This window comes from Sander lucioperca, chromosome 13, assembly GCF_008315115.2.
Source record: "Sander lucioperca isolate FBNREF2018 chromosome 13, SLUC_FBN_1.2, whole genome shotgun sequence".
NCBI lineage: Eukaryota > Metazoa > Chordata > Actinopteri > Perciformes > Percidae > Sander > Sander lucioperca.
In genome coordinates, this window is record NC_050185.1 from 8,036,845 (window position 1) to 8,054,237 (window position 17,393).

The 17,393-nt window shown below is 39.5% G+C and overlaps 2 protein-coding genes across 3 annotated transcripts; both read left to right on the forward strand.

Moving 5' to 3' along the window:
* rom1a (retinal outer segment membrane protein 1a) lies at positions 1-5,239 on the forward strand. Its single transcript, XM_031311078.2, has 5 exons — positions 1-269; positions 545-778; positions 2,599-3,029; positions 3,160-3,406; positions 3,863-5,239. Exons 2-5 carry the CDS (start codon positions 629-631, stop codon positions 4,067-4,069), a joined length of 1,035 nt encoding a protein of 344 aa, XP_031166938.1. The 5' UTR covers positions 1-269; positions 545-628; the 3' UTR covers positions 4,070-5,239.
* Positions 5,240-6,100: 861 nt separating this feature from the next.
* On the forward strand, positions 6,101-16,394 carry frmd8 (FERM domain containing 8). Of its 2 annotated transcripts, XM_035990994.1 has the most exons (12): positions 6,101-6,182; positions 6,219-6,289; positions 7,489-7,586; positions 7,785-7,952; positions 8,827-8,928; positions 10,668-10,726; positions 11,540-11,706; positions 14,001-14,216; positions 14,330-14,453; positions 14,581-14,730; positions 15,442-15,670; positions 15,813-16,394. In XM_035990994.1, the coding sequence occupies exons 3-12, from the start codon at positions 7,496-7,498 to the stop codon at positions 15,917-15,919; spliced, it is 1,413 nt and encodes a 470-aa protein (XP_035846887.1). In that variant the 5' UTR covers positions 6,101-6,182; positions 6,219-6,289; positions 7,489-7,495; the 3' UTR covers positions 15,920-16,394. The 2 variants fall into 2 exon arrangements, with proteins under 2 accessions (XP_035846887.1, XP_031166616.1); XM_031310756.2 differs by having other exon boundaries at positions 6,136-6,289.
* Positions 16,395-17,393: the final 999 nt, after the last annotated feature.

Consider the following 17,393-nt stretch of genomic DNA (forward strand, 5'->3'; position numbering starts at 1 on the left):
GGACAAGTGTTACACAGTTATCCATATTTCTGTCAGGTTCAATTTGTCATTCATGTCCCTCTGTATGAGTGATGGGTGCTCAGCAGACAATGGCCTGGATTCACAGACCAGTTTAATAGGATAGGTAAGGCATTAGTGGTAAGAAGCTCCCTGCATCCAGGTTTGCCAAATCCAGTGTGCCAAATCCACTGTGTGGCACACTGGATGGTACATAGTGGTCGGTGGAGATAACTGGACTTTTTTTAGCACTTTTTGGCGAGACAAATAAGGTGAACTTTAATACACTAATATCTGTTTAACTGGAGATGCACCACTTGTGGAGCTGTAAAACCTCCTTTCCCCAGGATGATTGCACTTACCTCTCTTGACTTTTTTAATTTTTGGATAAAAGTTTGCTCTCAGAAAGCTATTATCAGTGTGTTGTTAATTGTACTTGGTCTGTTTTTTTTTTTTCCCATTTCAATTCAACGTTGAATTTCAGTTTTTTCATCTTTATCTCTGAGCCTTCAGAGTCCTGCCTCTTACCTGTCCTTCTTCCTCACAGACAAAGCACAGCATCGGCCCCTGTTCCTCATCGCTCTCCTTCCCCTACTCCCCCCGCTAAGACTCGGATTCCCTCGTTGCAACCATGGTGGTGATGAAGATGAAGTTCCCCTTTCAGAAAAGGGTGAAGCTAGCCCAGGGATTGTGGCTCCTCTCCTGGTGTGCCGCAATTTCCGGGGCTATCACCTTCAGCCTGGGCTGCATCCTCAAGACGGAGCTCCGCAGGAGGGCAGAGGTACTCAAGTTTTGCATAAGACTTTAAAACTTAGTTAATAATTCCAAAGCTTTGTTATTTTTGACTATTTTTAATGTATAAGTTATCAACAAATTACAACATCAATAGTGTAATTACTTATAATTTAATTGCAAAAGTGAGTAACATGTGATGATGTTTCAGTGTAACTACATAGTAGAGTGAGTCGAACTGTGTTCATACTGGGGAGAAAATCAATACGCCTAGTTGCCTTTGGTCGGATTATAGTCATGAAAGAGAAAACAGATAACACACTACTTAACTCTAAGTACCAGTAAAGATCTACATTAAGGGGTGGCATATTTGGAAGTTGTACCTGTGATACAGTTGATTACACACTAATTTACTGATTTAGATGTGCCTGACTTACTTTAAAACTGTTGGCACAATCTTTTTGAGTGAAAATTAAATCTGATACTGTCAAATAAATGTCCTTGTTGGAGACCAACCAGAGGTAAAACCTGTGACCCACTTTGGATCCTTACTCATCATTTAATAAACCAGGCAATGTCAGTCTTAATCACCCTAATCCCTGCTCCTGATGGCCGTCATTACAACTATGCATTAATAACAAACCTGCATAGTTTTTAGCTTATTTGAATGTATTTTATTCCCACATTTAAATAGTTTGCACAATTCAATTATCTGCAGCCACAAAAACATAATTATGGATTTACAGCTTTCACTGTGTTATTAACACTATATCAGGTATTAGTACAAAAATGGCCCTTTTTGATTGTTTCATCCCTTGACAGCTGGGGTTATGACAGTATTCTGTTTGCATGGCTATAAAAAAAAGTGTAAATGGACATACGAATGAAAAAATAAAATAAAAGACACATAGCCTACGATAAGGACAATCTCTACATCAAGAAGGGCTTTTTAACAATGCAAGCTTATTCAACTATTGTCTTCTTCAAAATTACATTTGACTAAAATCAACCATTTTAGTCATTTTGTATGAGAATTTATGGACTTGTGCAAAGATCCTCTACAAAAAACCATTGGAATGTAGTTTAACAAAGACTTTTGCACACAATTCAGAGTCTCATATACTGTATATTATAACCTCACTGTGTTTTCAAAAGTTTTGGTTGATGTATTTGTTCGCATTAGAGAAAGAGAGCGTTTTTGAACGACGTAGTTATGAATCCTTCTAGCAAAATTTGGACTGAGTGAGTGAGTGACCTGCAACTGCAGTTATTATGCTGCAGGTGCCCTTGAGCCACACAGCTGTGCTTGAAGTGAGCTGCTCAGTGCTCATTAAACTCTAATTCAACTGAGATGATTATTTGTGACTGACTGTAATGCTGCTGATTAAATATATTATGCATGCATTTAGGAGATCTCCCCTTTAAAAAAATGAAGGCTGAACTCTCAACCCTTTTGAAACTTTGAAAGTTCATCAACACACATGTTGTGTGGTCAAACATTGTTGAAACACACAGAACTTAAACAAAATCATGCTGAATTAGTTGGATATAATAAAATGAGGCACAACACAGCTATAATTTACACCTATACATTTATAATTGCAGCCAGGGCTGGATATTTGATTCATTACCTGCAACATTCAACTTCAGTAGGAACGATTTGCTGTAATAACTGGTAGAACTTTCTGGTAATTTGAGGAAAATAGCCACATTACTTCTGTCAAGTACTAACGTTTGTAAAACAGCATATTTTTACACGTTTGTTGAAAAATTATGCATAATATTAACAAGGTATGTTGATTCCCTTGCATCCTTACAGCAAACAAATATAATCTTTATTGATTACATTACTGTGTGACTTACTTACAGGTAATGGATAACTCGGACATACATGTTGTGCCCAATACCCTCATGATTGTTGGTCTGGCCTCCTTGGGTATCAACTACTTTGCTTCAAAGATCTGTCAGGATGCTTTGGATGCCGGGCGATTTCCTCGCTGGAAGAACATGTTAAAGCCCTATTTCGCTGTCTCTTGCTTCTTCACTGTGCTCATGCTGCTCGCTGTCATCATGAGCTTTGCGATGAAGGGAAGTCTGGAGTCCTCTCTGAAAGTTGGCCTGAGGAACGGCATCCGCTTCTACAAGGACACAGACACCCCGGGCCGCTGCTTCCAGAAACAGAACATCGATCGCCTGCAGATGGACTTCCATTGTTGTGGAAACAATGACTTCAGGGACTGGTTTGAGGTCCAGTGGATCAGCAACCGCTACCTTGATTTCAGCTCTAAGGAAGTCAAAGAGTAAGTTGTGCACAATATTATAGAGTGTAGTGGGGCGAGTTTCCCATCTCTGGATATTTGTGGAAAAACATTTGGTTATTATACTGTATCTGTATGTAATCTGAAACATATCTTTCCCTTGTTTCATTAGCCGCATCAAGAGCAACGTGGATGGCCGTTACTTGTTAGATGGAGTCCCATTCAGTTGCTGCAACCCCAGCTCTCCACGGCCATGCATCCAATTTCAGCTCACCAACAACTCAGCTCACTATAACTATGACTACCAAACCGAGGAGCTCAACATCTACCTCCGAGGCTGCAGAGAGGCCCTGGTCCACTACTACATGGGGCTGATGAACGCCATTGGGGCTGGAGTACTGTCAGTCTTCCTCTTACAGGTATTTTATGAAAAGAATTACAGTTAAACTCATTGGGTTTTTAAGCAGAGTTGCTGGTGCTAAAGGGAGCTTTTATGTTGGAGGATAGTTGAGGAATAGCATTAGCTTTTTAGGGATTTGTAATGCTGCCATGGTGTTATAAAACCACAGTATTTAACATTGTGTCATGGCTTTACAAGTAAGGGAAAGAATGTGCTGCAACAACCCACCATTCTGCATGTACACTATACGCAAGGCTAGATGCAATTTTATAACTCAAAGATTTTATTTATGAGAATCCGGACTTGATTGAGAGTGAACTTCAATTAATTCCTTATTCATTCATTGGGTCTAATATGTGCACAATTTATGCAATTTCCATCAATCACTACTTCCGTTTAGTAGTGTTTGTGGATCCTTGATGATGCTCTTCTGCTCTAAATCTAACCCACATCTCTCCACCTTCCTCCCTCCCAGGCCTCTGTGCTGGTGAGCTTGCGGTTCCTGCAGACCTCCATGGAGGCAGTGGCAGGGAATGAAAACACAGAGATTGAGACAGAAGGGTACTTGCTGGAGAAACCACTGAAAGAGACCATCATGGAATATATTGAACCTGTGATGAAGTTCTTCCTGCTTACAAACCAGGTGGAAGAGGGCACTCCTGGAGCCCCAGCTTCAACTTAAATCACAAATAATGTACACTCATGTAAATACTTTTTACACAGAGAAGGCAACTAATGAATGATAATTAATGATTTAAAATTGAAAATATTAATCACACATTTCTATGAATTTCACAGATTTAGGGATAGTATTTTTCATTGTCAGATGACCATCACAGGTAAAGTAAATGTGTATTACAATACTGTACTTTCCCATTCAAATTTGATACGCTGTTATACCCCTTCTGTAAACCACATACTGAATAACATAAGAAAAGATGATTTTGACTGTTTTTGTCAATACCCCTCAATTTTTTAATTATTTCTCATTTCTTTTTTTCTTTATTGTTATATTTGTTAACAGTTCCACACATTCACAAAATCACTTCACTGCTTTGGAACATGACATGCATTGCTAATTCATTCTCAAGAGTCTGTGTCAAAAGCAGTAACAACAATCACCAATCAGTCATTTGGAAAACAGTAATTCACGAAGCAGTGTACAAAAATAATTTTTAATCTTACAAAACAAGGATGTAAAGCTGATTGTAGAGAGACACGAGGCACAATGCTCTGCTGTGCAACAGGACTATTACATAGTATACCAGATGAATTATTAAAGTTTGAGGTTACTAATTGCCTTATGGAGTGGAGTCTTTTTTTTCTAATGACATGCAGACATTATAACACTTCACATGTCAGATGTCATACTCCATAACAAGTGCTCCAAGTTGCTAATTTCTCCCTGCCTCTCTTCTTCCTGTCAGTGAAAGGAATAGGATTATGAAGATTGATATAATCAAAGTCAGTAATGCAGTGAAAGCCATCAAGTGTGTCCTCTGTTCTGACACCTTTGTTAAAGCTTTTAATCCCATTTGTTAATACTCAACCTGCTGCCCTTGCATTTAGACACCTGCGTCAGGTGAATGTAAGATGCAGAGTGAACTATGCCAAGGCTTTTTTCTGCTAATGGAAATATACTGAAAAAAATATATAATATTAGTGATATAACTTCAAACTTGGATGAAGAGTTTGTGTTCTTTACCAATGTCCCTGAGCATTTCATTAATTATGCAAAGAGAAATATTCTACAATCTCTTTGTTACCAAAAACAAAATATTGGTTAATCTCTGGAATCTATTTGTAATATCCACCCATGTGAATAGCTTTATTAAAGGTCATTTTAAAAACATGACTGTCTTGAATGATTTTCTGGGGATAGGCAGACCTCTTCTGATTTCAAACAAATAGTAGCCTACACCATAGGTCTAGAATCCACAATACAGATGTCAGAGCCCATGTATTCTTATAGCAAAATCTTCAATTTGTACATCTTTATAGTATCTTGATTCTCTGGTTTTTAACTAGAATTGCTGTTATTTGTGCATTGTCCTTGTCATTTTTGAGGCTGTAGCTTACAACAACAACAACAACAACAACAACAACAACAACAATAACAACTTTTGCATAATGTTGTAATCGATTGCATGAGAGTTGTATGGCCTTTCTGTCCACCTGGAGGACAAACCAATCAAAAGAATATGATACAACTGTCCACTGGCTTCAAACATTATCATAAAAGCATGAGTCAATGGACTGAAATTACAGTATTAGTAAAGGACATTTATTCCTCCACCGTGAGGCAGAGTCTGTTTATTGAAAATTTGATATTCAAATTCATGGTATAACTGACTGCAAACTATTGTTAGCAATTACCCAGGCAACAGATCATAGAAGAATCTGCCTGCGTAGTTACAGACGCGATGACGTTTGGATTACGTGGAGGGGCGACGATGCGCGGTTATATGCGCGCTCTGACATTAGAGTCATTCTCGAGATCACGCCGTTTTGAATCATTCTCGTGTAAAAGCGTTCATTATACACCCAGTCATATTTTTTCAAGTTATCTCCGACGAAAACTTTGGAACACTTTATCTTAGCTATTTTAATGGCTACTTCATTCATGTATATCTTAGTTAAAGTGGTGTTTCAATTCTTGCAGAGTGACTGTCACAGCCAGTAAAGAGCGGTTCAGAATAAGCGAATCTATTACAGTCACACCATCTAACTGTTGCAGCTGCCCGGAAAGCTAGTTTTAGACAACTGGCTAGCCGCAGCCCAGCCAGGGCAGAGAATAACAGCGAATCGTGGATTAGCTAGCTACTGTAACGTTATTTACAAAATTAGCTTTCCCATCCAGTGCGTAAGCAGCAAGTGGAGGGGAATTCACCAAAACTGGCAGGTAGGTGGACAACAGAGACATTTTGTTCCTTCACTCGCTATTAACAGTAACGAAACGTTATTTCAGAATGTTGTGCAAAACAACAAAGTGGAGCTAACGTTAGCTCTAAAGTGACAAAATCGCCATCAACTGATGGTATCAAAAGTATCGCAGTAACGTAAATGTTTAGCGACAATCTCAATAACGTTAACGTTACACGATAGCTAGCTTCCCTCGCCCTAACGAAATGAGTTTAAAGTTAGTGGCGTTGAATAACGTTAGTTCCCTGGGATATTTCATCTATTGTTTGGGTTTGTTTATGCATTTAACGTTAGGACATAACGTTAAGTTAGCCTCTCTGTATTTAACGTTAGGCTATTAACGGTTAACGTTATATAAATGCTCGATGTCCTGTTGAAGACCATATAAACGGTGCTGAATAACTGACATGTTAAGGCCAAACGTCAAGTCTAGTTCAACAGGGTGAAGTCAACAGTAGTCGAATGGGATGTTCTGACGATACAGGGTCTTTTCCAGTCTAATAATACCACATGGTGGCGCTGGTGCATGATGAGACCTGGGCTACATTAGCATGATTACATATTGTTGATGTACATTTTGTTTATGAAACATGACTAAAGGGTTAGTTGTTGAGGTTAATGGATGAAGTGACACGTCAGTGAGGAGATCCCCCCCCCCAATATTACTACTGTCTGTCAAGTCATCTATGAAGCAGTTAAGTTACTAGGTCTTTATTTAAAGGTATGAGACTAATGTTACTCCTTTAATAGTTAGCTACTCTAGTTAGCCAGCTTTACATAGATAACTTAGATTTTAGGAAATCTTGTGAAGTTCTGTGTTGACACACTTTTGCGTCCCATCCCATCCCACATGTAGATCAAAGGAATCCCTCCTGGTCTTATGTCCCACATCAGACAGCTAAGCTTGGGAAGCATGGGTAATGCATTCTGCATAGCTAGATAAGAGGGAGCTGCAGACGTGCTGCCCATGTTGGCATTTGTGCATCTCATACTTTGAGATACTTGGTGTTACATCCGCACATCTGAAAACTACCACAAATGTGGAGTTTCCATGTGAATATATACATCAGCGTTCATTTTTTTTCACTTATCTCCTATGGAGAAAAAAAACTTTTTTAGGTTGTTTCTGCAATATATGTTGTAATGCACATGAGTTTGTGTTTGGTCATTGTGTTTCAGAGTAGAGATGGAAGGAGATGACTGCAATTTTCCTCCAGATTCATTGGATGATCACTCGCAAAGAGGAAGCGTTGCTTCTTCCGCAACACTTTCCCGTGGTACGGTGCAGCAAATATTTATGTAGCTAATGGAGGATGAAATCAGTCCTCGGTGGCTTTTCTAGCATGTATTATTTTTATTTGTAGCAAATTAACTTTAAAGAAAGATAAAAATTGGATGTGGTGTTGTTTCTCTTTGGCTTACTTGTCTTTGTAATTTATTTAATTACTTTTGGTTATTTGTGTTTGTTCACACAGCTCAAGATGTGCTTATATACCTCTGTGGTGACAGCGCAGTGCACTTATCAGTAGAAGGGCTTGGCAGCGTCTCTGTGCAGGAGTTGGGCCGCAGTGTTCGTGAGGCTCTCCATATTCCTGAGTCTGCACAGGATGCTTTTGCCTTCTGGCTTTCTTCTCCACTGCTCGGTAAGAACTTTTTCCCCCACACTTTTCAAACTCATAAATGCTGCGACTCTTCATCTGGCAGTATGTGTATATGTGTGCTTCTTTCTTTAAAAGAATCAAAAATATTACTCGTAAAATATTAAAGACTATATTATATTTATATCATCCTGAACAAGCCTAAATGATATAGCCATTAAACAGTACACTCCTTGAATGAGGAATTAAATGGTATAAGCAGGTTTAATACAGTATGTATAATTTATGTATTTAAAGCTATAGTGCGTAGTTTCTGTCGCCCCCATGAGGAATTCTAAGTAATGACAACAAAACTGTTGGCGCGTCCACATGATACAAGCCTTCCATGATCGCGCCCCCAACATCCTCCACGCAGTTGCTAGTAGCCAAGGAGGACACGGAGGATTAAAAAAAACATGATGGACTCTTCAGAAGAGGTCATTATCTTCACTCGGGCTTCTGCGCCCAAAAGTGGCCGGACGCCACAATCTTCTGAACATAGTCATACTGAGAAATCCAGAGAGAGTTGTGTGGAGCTGATAGTCTTGATTAGCTTTGTAGCAACTCATTTGGCAATGGCTTGAATGTAACAGACGTTCATTAATATAAAAAAAAGTTATGCACTAAAGCTTTAAGTGTTATAGCTGTTAACGACTGTAACTGTTACAGTAATTATTTAGTTTAAAAATTATGTCAGTCAATGTTTATGTCAAAAATGAATTGTGTTTACTTTGTGGCTTCGCCGATGGCCATTTACTCTCTAAATGATTGTACCTTACTTTGACTTTCTCCAGTTTTACAAAAGCAAACGGCACAAGAATCGGAGCAGGAAAACAGACGCATCTCACTGTGTTACATTTGCCTCCTCCTTACTCCTCAGAATTGCAGTTAAAGCTAAGGCATCAACCATACAAACTGTGTCGACAGTGGCAGGACTTGCTCTATCGCTTCACTGAGGCCTCGGAGGAAGACATCTCACAAGGTGAGGTCTTTATGTCGCTGTGTTTACATGCATTATGTAACTGCATTATTGTCAGCTTTCTGCAATAAGCTAATTTTTTTTTGGAAGTCGTCTGAACAAGAAACCGAGTATGGTAAGGATTAGAAGACTTTGTTTATAAAGTCAGATTTTTGCTGGAGAAACGTGTTTTTTTTGGCCATGTATGCACGTAACCTGGTTTCTGACAGAGTTCTTGCAAGAGCTCTTGCAATACACAGCCAGTTTCTTTTTCTGCAGCTGTTCCCTGTGGATTTGTATCTTACTTACAAATTGTTGGTGCTTAATACCTCACTTAGGGTAAAAGTGCTGTCAGGTTTGTTTGGAATGAATTAATAAAAGGAAAGAGAGGGAGTTGGCATGATAAGCAACAAACACCTGTGTCTGAACAAGCAAAAATAAAGACTGGAGCATGTAGAAATCAAACGACATGAAGAGAAACCAATCAGAGAAAGAGAACAGAGAAGAGATTACACTTGCTGCATTTTAGTGAATATTTCCTCGTAAAATGATGTAACTGAACAGTTACCACATTAGTTTAGACAACATGAGCTATTAATACTGTATAGAGTAGATTATCTTGGCTCTTCAGACCTTTTTTACCCTTAAATATTTCACATCATACAAATATTATTTTGAAGCATTTTTAGGATGAGGGATGTTTAGCGAACCTGATCATTGTAGCATTATCCACAATACGTTGGCAAATGCTGTTCACACGGGAAAACCTAAACGTTAAATGTTTTTTCTTGTGCAATGGTTGCGTTGTTTAAAATAAATTACTAGCCTACCATACAGTGATGGCCATGTCACATTTCATGTTGTCACCAATCCATCCAAGTTGTCAAAAATTCTTTTGTCAACTGTTTTGATTAACAACTAATTGTAACTTGACCTAGATCCAGTTTCTTAAATGTGGAGATGTTTAGTTTTTTGTCATGTGAGATGTTAAATGGATTTTGGATTGATGTTTTGACTTAACAAGCGACTGGTGATTCTGCTGCGAGGTGCATTGCAAAAAACTAAACACAACTGGGACCGCTTACCACTATTCAAACTGTGTATCACAAATGCATTGCATAATTACTCAAATGCTGTTATGTATTTAGTAGATAGGGCTTCCATGTGGGCTTCCACATTAGAGTGCGGATCGGGCCGCATTTTTCTGTCCGAGCCCGGCCCGCGTCCGACAGAGCAGTAACCGAACCCGGCCCGAGCCCGACAGGCATTAAGATATATATGTCCGAGCCCGACCCGAGCCCAACACAGTTAAAATCTAATTTGTTTTCTCATATCAATGACACATATGTTTGTTTGTGTGGAAAGCCCGCTTTTATTAAGCAACTGTAGGAAGGCATTCGGAAATGTCAACAGATGAGCGCATCAGCGCACACGGGGCAGCAAGCGCCGATAACACAGGCGCGCACCTACATAATAAGCTTTTTAAAATTTAAAATGTTCAACGCCTTATCGTGCTGATGTGACCGAGCCCGACCTGAACATCATTTTTAAATATCAGTCCGAACCCGGCCCGGCCCGTCGGGACGGTACCTGACGGGCTCGGTTCGGGTATCCATCCTCTATTCCACATGCACCATAGTGTTTGTTTCAATACCCTCACTCCTCCACTCTGGGCGGTGTTGATGAATCTCACCCAGTGACAATCGGACGAACAGAATGGTCGCCTGACCCTAACGCATCACTGTCCTCTGCTTTTTCCTCAGATGAACCATGTCTCCAGTACCGTCGGAACGTGTTTTATCCTAAAGCGAAAGAGCTGCAGGTACCATTAAGCCTAATTCTCTGCAAGAACATTTAATAATCTTAGAGATGACTACATTAATAAGACATTATTACCTATCCCCGTCCAGTCCATGTTTAGTTAATCTGGATCGACGACAGTTCATTTACAGAATAATCTCCGGATCATCCGCAAAACTCTGTGCGTTTCGGGAAACCACGACAAACTTCGAGCTAGCAAGCTACACGCTGAAAATGGCAAGTTTTGAGGAAAATTTGGATTGTGCAACAAGGCAGGCCTACTTGGTTCTTTCAGGAAATGATTGTAAAGATGTACAAAGAACGGCATTCACCGCATTTACTATCAAACTGGGGCGTTTTGGGACTGATTGGCGGGGATTGCTATGGACAAAATACACACGGTGATACACTGGTGAAAGCAAATGAGGTTTAACCATGTATCCAGCTAATTTAAATAGCTAATGTTACTGTATTGTGTGAACAGTTAACTTCATTTAATATTTTATGTGGCGTTTTCTTTTGCGGGAGTGCAAATATTTTGCAGAACCACCGTCGCTGCGTCCGGAGCTTAGCGACCAAGACGATTGTGATTTATTTCAAGAAATGCAAACAATCCAAGAAGGTTTTTTTTCTCCTATACAGGAGTGTATGTGTGGAGGGGCCAGACCTTACTCCGCAGCGCTGTGGAGTAAGGTCTGGCAATGCGAGACTAATGTTTAGTTCATCTGACTAAAAAAAAAATATTTTTTTCTACTCAAAGATGTTGTCCTCAGACTAACTGAGCTAGTTGTCCTGCTAACTGTTGGTTAATTGTCATGGTGTTATTCCTGAGCAGATATATGATGAGGGAGTGCTGAGGCTCCTGTATGAGGAGGCCAGGGACAGAGTTCTCACTGGTCGATACCCCTGCGACCCCGAGCACTGGACAGCTCTCGGAGCCTTGTCTCTTGCTCTTGATGAGGGAACTGGTCTGGACGGGCAACAATTTACTACTACTGTGAGGTATGTTAGAACGGTTGGTTATAGAAAAAAATGTTTGACCATATTCTGGATATGGGTTTTAAATGCTTTTCTATTTTTTGATTTCTATAGATGATTGTGTTGTTGACCCTTTAGTTTCTCTGAAAGGAATATTTTCATTGTTTGACATTTTTCGCTTAGATGACAGATCGATATCACTCAATGTTTTTTTTAACTTTTGGTCCGAGCCAGACTAGCTGTTTCCCCCTGCTTTCAGTCTTTATGCTAAGCTAAACCGATCATCTCCTGGCTGTGGCTTCCTATATAACCCACAGACATGAGAGTGGTATCTTCTCATCTAAGAAAGCTAACAGGTGTATTTCCCAAAATATCCTTTTAACAATTTAGCCTATTTGAAGTAAATTACAGATTATATCTAATGTTGGCATTGAAATATATTATTGAAATTGAAACTAATTTTGAAGAACAGGAATTTATTTAACTGTATAACTGTGGTGTAACCATATGCACATACACTGATGTTAACATTTTCTGGTAGGATAATCAACACACGCAGCATTCTTTTTAACACATGAGCCTACTTGACTTTCTGTTCCTTGGCTCCAACTTGCACTTGGACATTTTGTGAAGTTCACAGTTGATTATAGTTTGCCTCTTTAGAAAATGAAGAAGTATGCACTGGCCCAGCTGTTTATTTTCACTTCAGCTTAATGTACTAAAAGAGATCGGCACTGTAAAAGCCAAAATCATGTCTCTCAACCCACATATTCTAAAGAGCAGCTGGTAGATTGTGCAGTTTCAAGTACTTCAGTACAATCAGCGACAACATGTTGCAATTTGATGAAAATCCACAGGCATTGTGAGAAAAGGTCAACAGTGCTTTTTTTGTTTGAGTGGGCCTTGATTTTCAATATGTTGTTAACACACATAAACACTCATACTGTGCCACAGCAGTATTTTCTAGTTACTTGTTGGTTTTTAAGTGCCAAGTACAAGAATGCACAAAATTACATTTTTGATTGGAGTGGAGTCCTTGTAAAGCCTTTTAGAGACTTGATTGTGATTAAAGAGCTGAGAATTATAAGTACTTGACAGGGCCTGTATATCACTGCAGGTATGATACACATGCATGCAAAGTAAGGGGAAGTAGTCACCGTTGTTATTTTAGGTACTCACACTTTACTCTCTGCCTACATTTAGTATGAACATACTTCTGAATAGATACTTCTGAGGAAGTCTCATGATATTGTATTAATGTCTTAAGTTTGTGTATGCCTGTGGTTTGTGTCTGTTGTGTCCCATTTAACTGTTTTACAACTTCATTCTGTAAAGAAATCTTCTTTTATTTGGGGTGTAGTAATTATTACACCGAAACAGACAATACAATGCGCTGTATCAAAACAACCATAACGACTTCATCCAAAAGTCTAAAAGTCACTTTCTATATTTTTCTCTGACCATTGAACTTTGCAAGATGTTCCAAGCTTTCCCAACAATGGAAGAAAAGAGAGAAGACACTGAGTTTGTCTCTTACACCTACATTACATGATTTTTAACAATACAGTTGAATTAAAACCTCAAATTATGATGTGATTGGACTATTGTGGAGGAGAGAAACACAACTGTAAGCTCGACAATCTTGATATGTGCTGATGGAATCATGCTTTGTATTATAATTACTGTTTGCAGATTATATGTTATATATATATATATATATATATATATATATATATATATATATATATATATATATATATATATATATATATATATATATATATATATATATATATATAGACCAGGTTCTTTTCAGAGGATATCAAGGTAGTCATCAGTTGACATCTTTTATGACGCTGAAGAACAGGAGCTGTCCCACTTAAGGAGATTTTTTTATGTCAGGACGTGAGTAGTAGTAATTGAGAAGAGAAGGTCAAAACTCCAGCATCATTCTACACTGTAAAGAACTTCATTGTGAGACCAATGAGATTCATGTGCCAAGAAAAAATCGAGTGATTTGAGGAAAAAGAATCTGTAACATTGAATTTTACAACACCTGAAGGAGTGAAGAAAACCGATTATTTAAGGAGAAATGTATAACGGCACAGCACATTAGCACATGAAAGTATTGATGCAATTGGTTGTCACAGCATCATGTTAATCATAAAGACAAGAGCAACCGAAGGAAGGGACAACATGAGATTATATCGTAAATGCTAATAAATGGATTGTGAATTTAATATAATCTCCAGCCCGGATTTGCACCGATAAGATGCACTCAATGCATAATACAAACGTCTCTCATCTGCTTTCCACAGAGAGAAGAAGCTGTCTTCGTTTCTGCCTGTACATGTTGCCATGGGGAGTGGAGGTTTGTTCTCCACTCTGAGAGGGAAGTCGAGCCGTCAGACAGGGCTGGAGCAGAACCTCTTGGAGGAATACAGAAAGATCAGTAAATCTGATGGAAACTCTCCCGAGCCCACACAGCTCCTACACCAGTACCTCAACACATGTCACACTCTGCCTTATTATGGGTAAGAATGTCTTTTTTTCTTTCCACAAATGTTAGTTTTACCTCAAATAATTCACATACCTCCAAATCACTTCATACTTATTAGGTTTTAATTAACATTAACTACATTAACAGGTGCGCCTTCTTCGTTGGGGAGATTGACAAACCAGCGCAAGGGTTTCTCCAAAGGGCCAAACGCAAAGCTGTCAACGTTGGGATCTGCCTGGAGGGAGTTTATGTGATGGATGTTAAAGAGAAGGTGAGCACTGCATTGTCTTTGGTTGACAGTTTGGGAAAGTGTGTGGGTGTGTGTGGGTGTGTGTGGTTTTTCATTTCTCTTCAGGAAAACAAACCTGATTTCTCTGGTTATACACATTTTCTTGCAGCATGTGCTGCTTGGCCTGCAATTCAATGAGCTTTCCTGGGACCACAGCTACCCTGAGGAGCAGGGGGACTCGCATATTCTGTGGCTCGAGTTTGATGGAGATGAAGACGGCACTCCTGTTAACAAGTTGCTAAAGATCTACTCAAAACAGGTAGGGAAATAAGATCTTGAAATTAGATTTTATATTCACTAATCCTCTGACGAGATTATATTTAACACCTGTACCTACAGCGTCACCAACCAGCATGTGTAACTGTGAACTGTTGAGCATGTTGGGTCGATTGGCTTTTTGGGTCGCACCTGTTGTGGTTGACAACTCTGCCATCTCTGCTGTGGTTTGAATATCAATTTAAGAGCGTCATTGCTGCTGTGACAGATGTAGTCATTTTATGTTTGTCTCACTTCAAATGTTTTCAACAAGAAGAGAGGTATACAGCCATCTCTAGGGAGCGCACAGCACCTGGTGTTTATGAGAGCTTCAGGATTGAGCGCAGCTGTTTTGCCCATTCGTTCTTAGAGGAGCACAGCACTCGATGCTCTAAATACTCCTGTTGAAACCTAAGAGATTTCAAATATTTGTTTGTAGACACGTGTATCATCCTTGTTTAATGATTGTTAGGTTGACAAATACTGTCTCAGCCAACAGACGATGAAGAGATTTTGAGAGAGAGTTACATAATGGTCGAGGCAGTAATACATAATCACACCAGGCCCTAATCCAAGGCTGGCAATGTGACCCTTTTATGTGCCTGTGGTTCACTAATGGACCATCGAAAAGTAAAGTACAGCTGTACTGTATATCATGCATACGTTTAAAGCTCAGACTTATTCATTTGTTTTCTTTTTTCCTTTTGTCAACCAGGCAGAGCTAATGAGCGGCTTCATTGAGTTCTGTGTGGAGCTGAAGTCTGCGTCTGAGGGAGGGGCTGCCGCCGAAATGGACGGTGAGGTGAGTCTGTCTCAGCAGCCTGCTGGGCAAGACGGCAGCAGCAAGAACGGACGCGGAGGGCGGCGCGGGGTGCTGCACAGGCAAAGCAGTGTTCTGTGCAGTCGGGTCCATTCACTTAACACTATCAGCTACGTGGACAATGGTGAGTCTAATGGTTACGTTTAGTAGTCCAAGCCTAGTAACAGTATAATCTTTCTAGAGTGAGTAACTTCCAAGACGATCTCCCTGTAGTAACTTCAATCGGAGTAATTTTTCAATAGTTTGGTCCGTTTGGTGTCTTTCAGGAAAAGAAATCAAACGCTTGAAGCCGAAAAGAGCCGCGTCCTTCTTCACCCGTCAGGCGTCTACATACTCTGCTGTGCAAGTGACGGAGAGTCTGGAGCAGAGTTAAATCCACTGATCATGCCTCTAAAAGACCAAACCTGAACATTTAAAGAAAAGACTTGAAACAAGCTTGAGACATTCAACTGATAATATATGAACATGCAAAGGACCAAGCAAGGGATCTAAGTGTGAGTGACAATATTTATCTTTTGAAGTTGTATATTAAGACAGTACAGTAATGTGAAAAACAAAATGATCTATTAACCGCTATGTTTCCAAGGTTTCACTGAAGTGGCTATTCATTAGATAGCCTTACGTTAAAAAAAAAAAAAATAGTATTCTCTGAGCACCATCTGATGGACATCTTTCATGAAACAAGCCTTAGAGAAATCCTCAGACAACCACTCCAATTGATGACTGTATGATGACCGTTCTGACCTTTCTGCAGCGCTCAGGAGCTGTGTTTACTGGTAAATGTTAAACCTCATTAGAGTAGAACCACTGCATTACCTCTTTTTACCCTTATTGGCGGTTTGAACATCAAGAAGAATACATCCCCATATGACATGGAGTTACCACTAGAGATGTTCTGATACTGATACCAGTAACGGTATTGCCTCCGATACTGCCTAAAATGCTGGTATCGGTATCGGGAAGTACTGGAGTTTATGCACCGATCCGATACCACGTAATAAAGCCCTAAAGAAAATCTACGTTAAAGTAGTTTATTTATGTTCTTTTTCCGTTATAGCTGACTGTCAAACTGGATATAAAAAGAAAGTTCTGTGGCATTCATTGTTCATGTTTCACAAAGAGTTTAACCTGAGCCAGACCGACAACAAAGATAGAAATAATATCACATCCATACAGGGATAGTAGTATACAGCTGTTAAAACATAATACAATATACGACACGCTGGTATCGGATCAGTACTCGGTATCGGCCGATACGCAAGTTCAGGTATCAGAATCGGTATCGGGAAGCAAAAAATGGTATCGGACCATCTCTAGTTACCACAAACAACTCTTTACAGTCAGCATGACAAACCCTTTCAGGGGACGATCTGAGGGCGTGTTCCCACTATTCTGCTTTTTCAAACTGCCAGTGCCTTGTTCTCATCAAAGGGGGAACACACTTTAGAAAAGTACTGGTAGAAACATTTAGCGGTTGGTGTTAACTGATCATAAGGAGTCCGTATGGGAGCACATTGTCCGTGTTTTGGAGGTTTCTTGTAAGTACACGCTTTTAAGAGATACTTAATATTTGGTATTTGGATAATGGTGGAAAGAAAGCCCAGGTGGGACATCCCGCTTTTAAAATAACAATTTTGCCGATTTTCATTTGTAAAAGCGGGATAGCGTGAATGTAGTCTAAACATGCAAAACAACAGGATAAAACGGACAGGATTTTACAGCATCTAGTTGTAGAAGCTAACATGACACATTCACAGTATTGGGTTGTCATTGGGGAGCATGACTTGATTTGCACCAATAAAAGAATCAAACATGTATTTACATTGGACTTGCCCGTCCAATGTAAA